This window comes from Elephantulus edwardii, unplaced genomic scaffold (assembly GCF_000299155.1).
Source record: "Elephantulus edwardii isolate Elephantulus edwardi_28Jun2011 unplaced genomic scaffold, EleEdw1.0 scaffold00279, whole genome shotgun sequence".
Taxonomy (NCBI): domain Eukaryota; kingdom Metazoa; phylum Chordata; class Mammalia; order Macroscelidea; family Macroscelididae; genus Elephantulus; species Elephantulus edwardii.
In genome coordinates this window covers 3,015,170-3,018,690 of record NW_006400029.1, presented here as the reverse complement: position 1 = coordinate 3,018,690, position 3,521 = coordinate 3,015,170, and the positions used below count along the sequence as shown (strand labels likewise).

General features: G+C 38.0%; 1 protein-coding gene across 1 annotated transcript in view; it reads left to right on the top strand.

Annotated features, from left to right (window-relative positions):
• The window catches only part of BAG4 (BCL2-associated athanogene 4), a 56,783-nt gene that overhangs the window by 51,987 nt on the left and 1,275 nt on the right, over positions 1 to 3,521 (top strand). The window contains exons 3-4 of the mRNA XM_006900309.1: positions 2,003 to 2,257; positions 3,317 to 3,519. Of these exons, the coding sequence (XP_006900371.1) occupies positions 2,003 to 2,257; positions 3,317 to 3,519 (458 nt within the window). The remainder of the gene's footprint in view (positions 1 to 2,002; positions 2,258 to 3,316; positions 3,520 to 3,521) is intronic.

The following is a 3,521-nucleotide window of genomic DNA, read 5'->3' as shown; positions in this document are numbered from 1 at the left end:
TTTTAACAACTGGGATCTAGAGGGAAGAGAAAAGACCAGAGAATGGCCAAAATTATTGGGGTAGCTATTGCTGCCAGTTTAGGGCCTGTGTCAGGAAAAGGAAATCTTACTCATATACATTGCCACCCAAAGGTAATAAAGAAGGTCAGAATCACTTCCACTGTGGAAATCTGGGCCACTTCAGTGTACAAGTGTCACAGATGAGAGCCACAGATAGGCAAGGGAGTAGAGAGGAAGCTCCCACTCACTTGCTTTAAGTGTGGATCTGAAGGACACTTGGCCAATGGTGGCCCACATCAGGTCCTGGTGGCTGACAGGACTGACAGGCCCCAGCTCCCAGCTCCCAGCTGGAAACAAAGGAGGACACTTCAACGATTTAGATCCTCCCAGAAGAGCTGTGGGTGAGCATTAACATTACTGGTAAGTAATATTCATTTTCTCCTGGACACAAGAGCCTACTATTTGGTCCTAAAAGCCTTCTAAGGTCCCAACTCTTCTATTTCTTAGTTGTTGGAATTGATGGAAAACCTCATAAGCATTTCCTTACTTCACCTCTGCCTTGCATGAGGACTTCTGAGTTGTAAAACAACCCAGTGGTAGATGGAATTTGCTCCAGTATAATTCTTAAAAGACTAAATAATCCTGTGAGAAGGATGTTTTTTGCTTTTGTACACCTATTAATATACTAAGTGAAGAACTACTTCCCTGATTTTTGGCCAAAACAAAGTTTGAGGAAATAATTTCAAGTAAATGAAGAAGTATATTTTAAAAATTGTAATAAAGTATATCAGACTTGCTAAGAGCTAACACTAGAACAACCCTAAAGATGAATAAAATCTCTAAGACAAGAGAAAAGAGTGTTTTATGCTAAATATGAAAATAAAGAAATTTACTAGTATCTTTTAGAAACTTACAGGTATTGTTCACTGGAAAAAATTGTCAGAAAAATGAAAACAAAAAAAAGGCAAAAAGAAAAGAGTAGATGTGGTCTGAGAACAGTGGCACTGCACATTATGTACTCACAAGCAGTACCCATGGATAAGGAAGTGTAATCAAACAACCTTCATCTTTGACTCTTATCCTTCTTGGAACTATGTGGTTTTTACATCTGCATTTCATCAATTTGGGGTTGCAGAATCAATTGTTTCCTGATTCTGTCCATATCTATCAGATTCCAGATTTCACTTGAGTATTTATTATGCTGAAGTGATCATTTTAGTGGAAATATTTGTGTTTTCTTCCTCTGATATATTTACGTCTTACTCAGGTTCTGGATTTCAAAGGCTTTATTGTATTGCCAGAAGGATAAAGTAAACAACTACAATTTATTTAGCATACTAAAGAGAGGAAGACCCTCGATGAGATGGATTGATTCAGTGAATGGGTAATGGGGATAGATGTGTTGTAGACAGTAAGATTGGCACAGGATAGAGGAGCGTTTAGGGCTGTTGTACCCAGGGTCACTATAAGTTGCAGGTGATGCGATGGCACACGGCAACAACATATGATAGACACTGTGCTGAGCATTTTGTTTATGTCAGCTCATTTCATTTTTTAGATAACCCTACAGGTTAAGTTTATATGCCTAGAGGTTAACCGCAGAGCCTGTGGCAAAGCATTCTTTGTTCTTGCTATTGTACAATGATAATTTTCTTCTTTCTCTAATCAGTTTGCTAAATTATCTAGGATTCCTTCCCCAGACAATGGGTACAAGTTCTTGTTTGCTTTTATATGTATGTGTGAGAAACTTTTAAGTAATACTTTACTAAAGCCACCACTTTATAATTTCATCTCTCATCGAAAATACTCTCTCATTGTTAGGACATTAAGCTTAATATATGGCATATAATTTTTTTAATATATGAGAGAAAGAATACTTTAAAAATTGGTGACTCATATTTTCAATAGTTATTAATCTCTTTTTTTCTTACCAGCGTTTTCAAGTTGTAGAATTTCAGCTCTTCTCACTTAACCATTTTCTGTCAATCATACTTTTTTCCAGAGTTTGAATTCTTACACAAACGGAGCCTATGGTTCACCATACACCCCTAGCCCTGGGGCAAATACTGCCTCATACCCTGGCACTTATTATGCTTCTGGATATACTCCGACCAGTTATTCCACAGAAGTCCCAAGCACATATCGTTCACCTGGTAACAGTCCAACCCCAGTTGCTCGTTGGCTTTATCCCCAGCAGGACTGTCAGACTGAAATGCCTGCTCTTCGGGGACAGGTTCCAGGATATCCTGTTTCACAGGTAAGGTGTTATATATTGGAAAAAAAATGCTTCTTCAATTGTAAAAAGTAGATGAATATAAATTTACATAGTGCTGATTAAGAAAAGAGTCCATTTACTAAAGACTATATATAGGGACTCTAGTAGCTTAGTGCTGCACTGCCAACCGAAAGGCACATAGTTCAAATCCATAGCTGCTCCACAGGAGAAATATGGGCACTCTCCTCTTGAGTAATATTCTGCTTCTGAAAACGTGCTGGAGGGCCAGCTATGGGTCACTTCTAACTCGATGGCAAATAATATCATAACAAAGAGCAATATAGTCAAAAGGTCAAAAAGACTTTTAAAAAAAAACTTCAACCTCATCAGTCATTCTTGTTGTTAAGTGCCAGAATTGCTTTGAATTCACAGCTTTACGTAAGGAAAATATTCTAGTACAAACTTGAAGTGCTTGTTTGTTCAGCAGATTATATTTAGTGCCGTGGAGCTAAATGAAACTAACTCAAAATAGTTATAAGTTCATCAAACCTAAGATAACTTGATTTGAAATTATTTTTTTTTTAATTATTTTTACGTGTACTGTCAAATCAGATCTGACTGGTACAGGAGGAGATTGCCCCCTCCTTCTCCAGAAGAGCATCTGGTGGATTTGAACCGCGTTCCTCTGGGATTGTAGTGCAGCGTCTTGCCACTAGGCCACCAGAGCTCCCTGATTTGAAATATTTTAAGAATATATTTGGTGACAGTCATAAGGAAATCAGGCATGAAATTCAAGGCGTGAAGCATTCCAATTCTGTCCCATGGTTACTATAAATAAGTAGACCCTTATACTTTAAGGAAACATAAAGACATGCTAGAACTCCTCTTAAGGTGAATGGAGAAAGTAATATTCATAAATATTAAAAAATAGGAGTTTTACAGAGCATTGAAGGACAAAGACAAATTTTCCAAATGACAACTCTGTTATGTAAAGAAGAATCATCTCAAAGTTTGTATTAAAAATACTTTTATTACTTAAGTTTGTTGTTGTTGTTATTTTTAAAAATACTGACCAGCATATTTCCTTCCATCTCACTCTAGAATCCTGGAATGACTCTGCCCCATTATTCTTATGGGGATGGTAATCGAAGTGTTCCACAATCAGGACAGAGTGTACAACTGCAAGAGGATGCATGGGCTTCTCCTGGTGCTTACGGAATGGGAACCCGCTACCCCTGGCCTTCAGCTACACCCTCAGCACCACCAGGGAGTCTCTACATGACTGAAAGTACATCGTCCTGGCCTA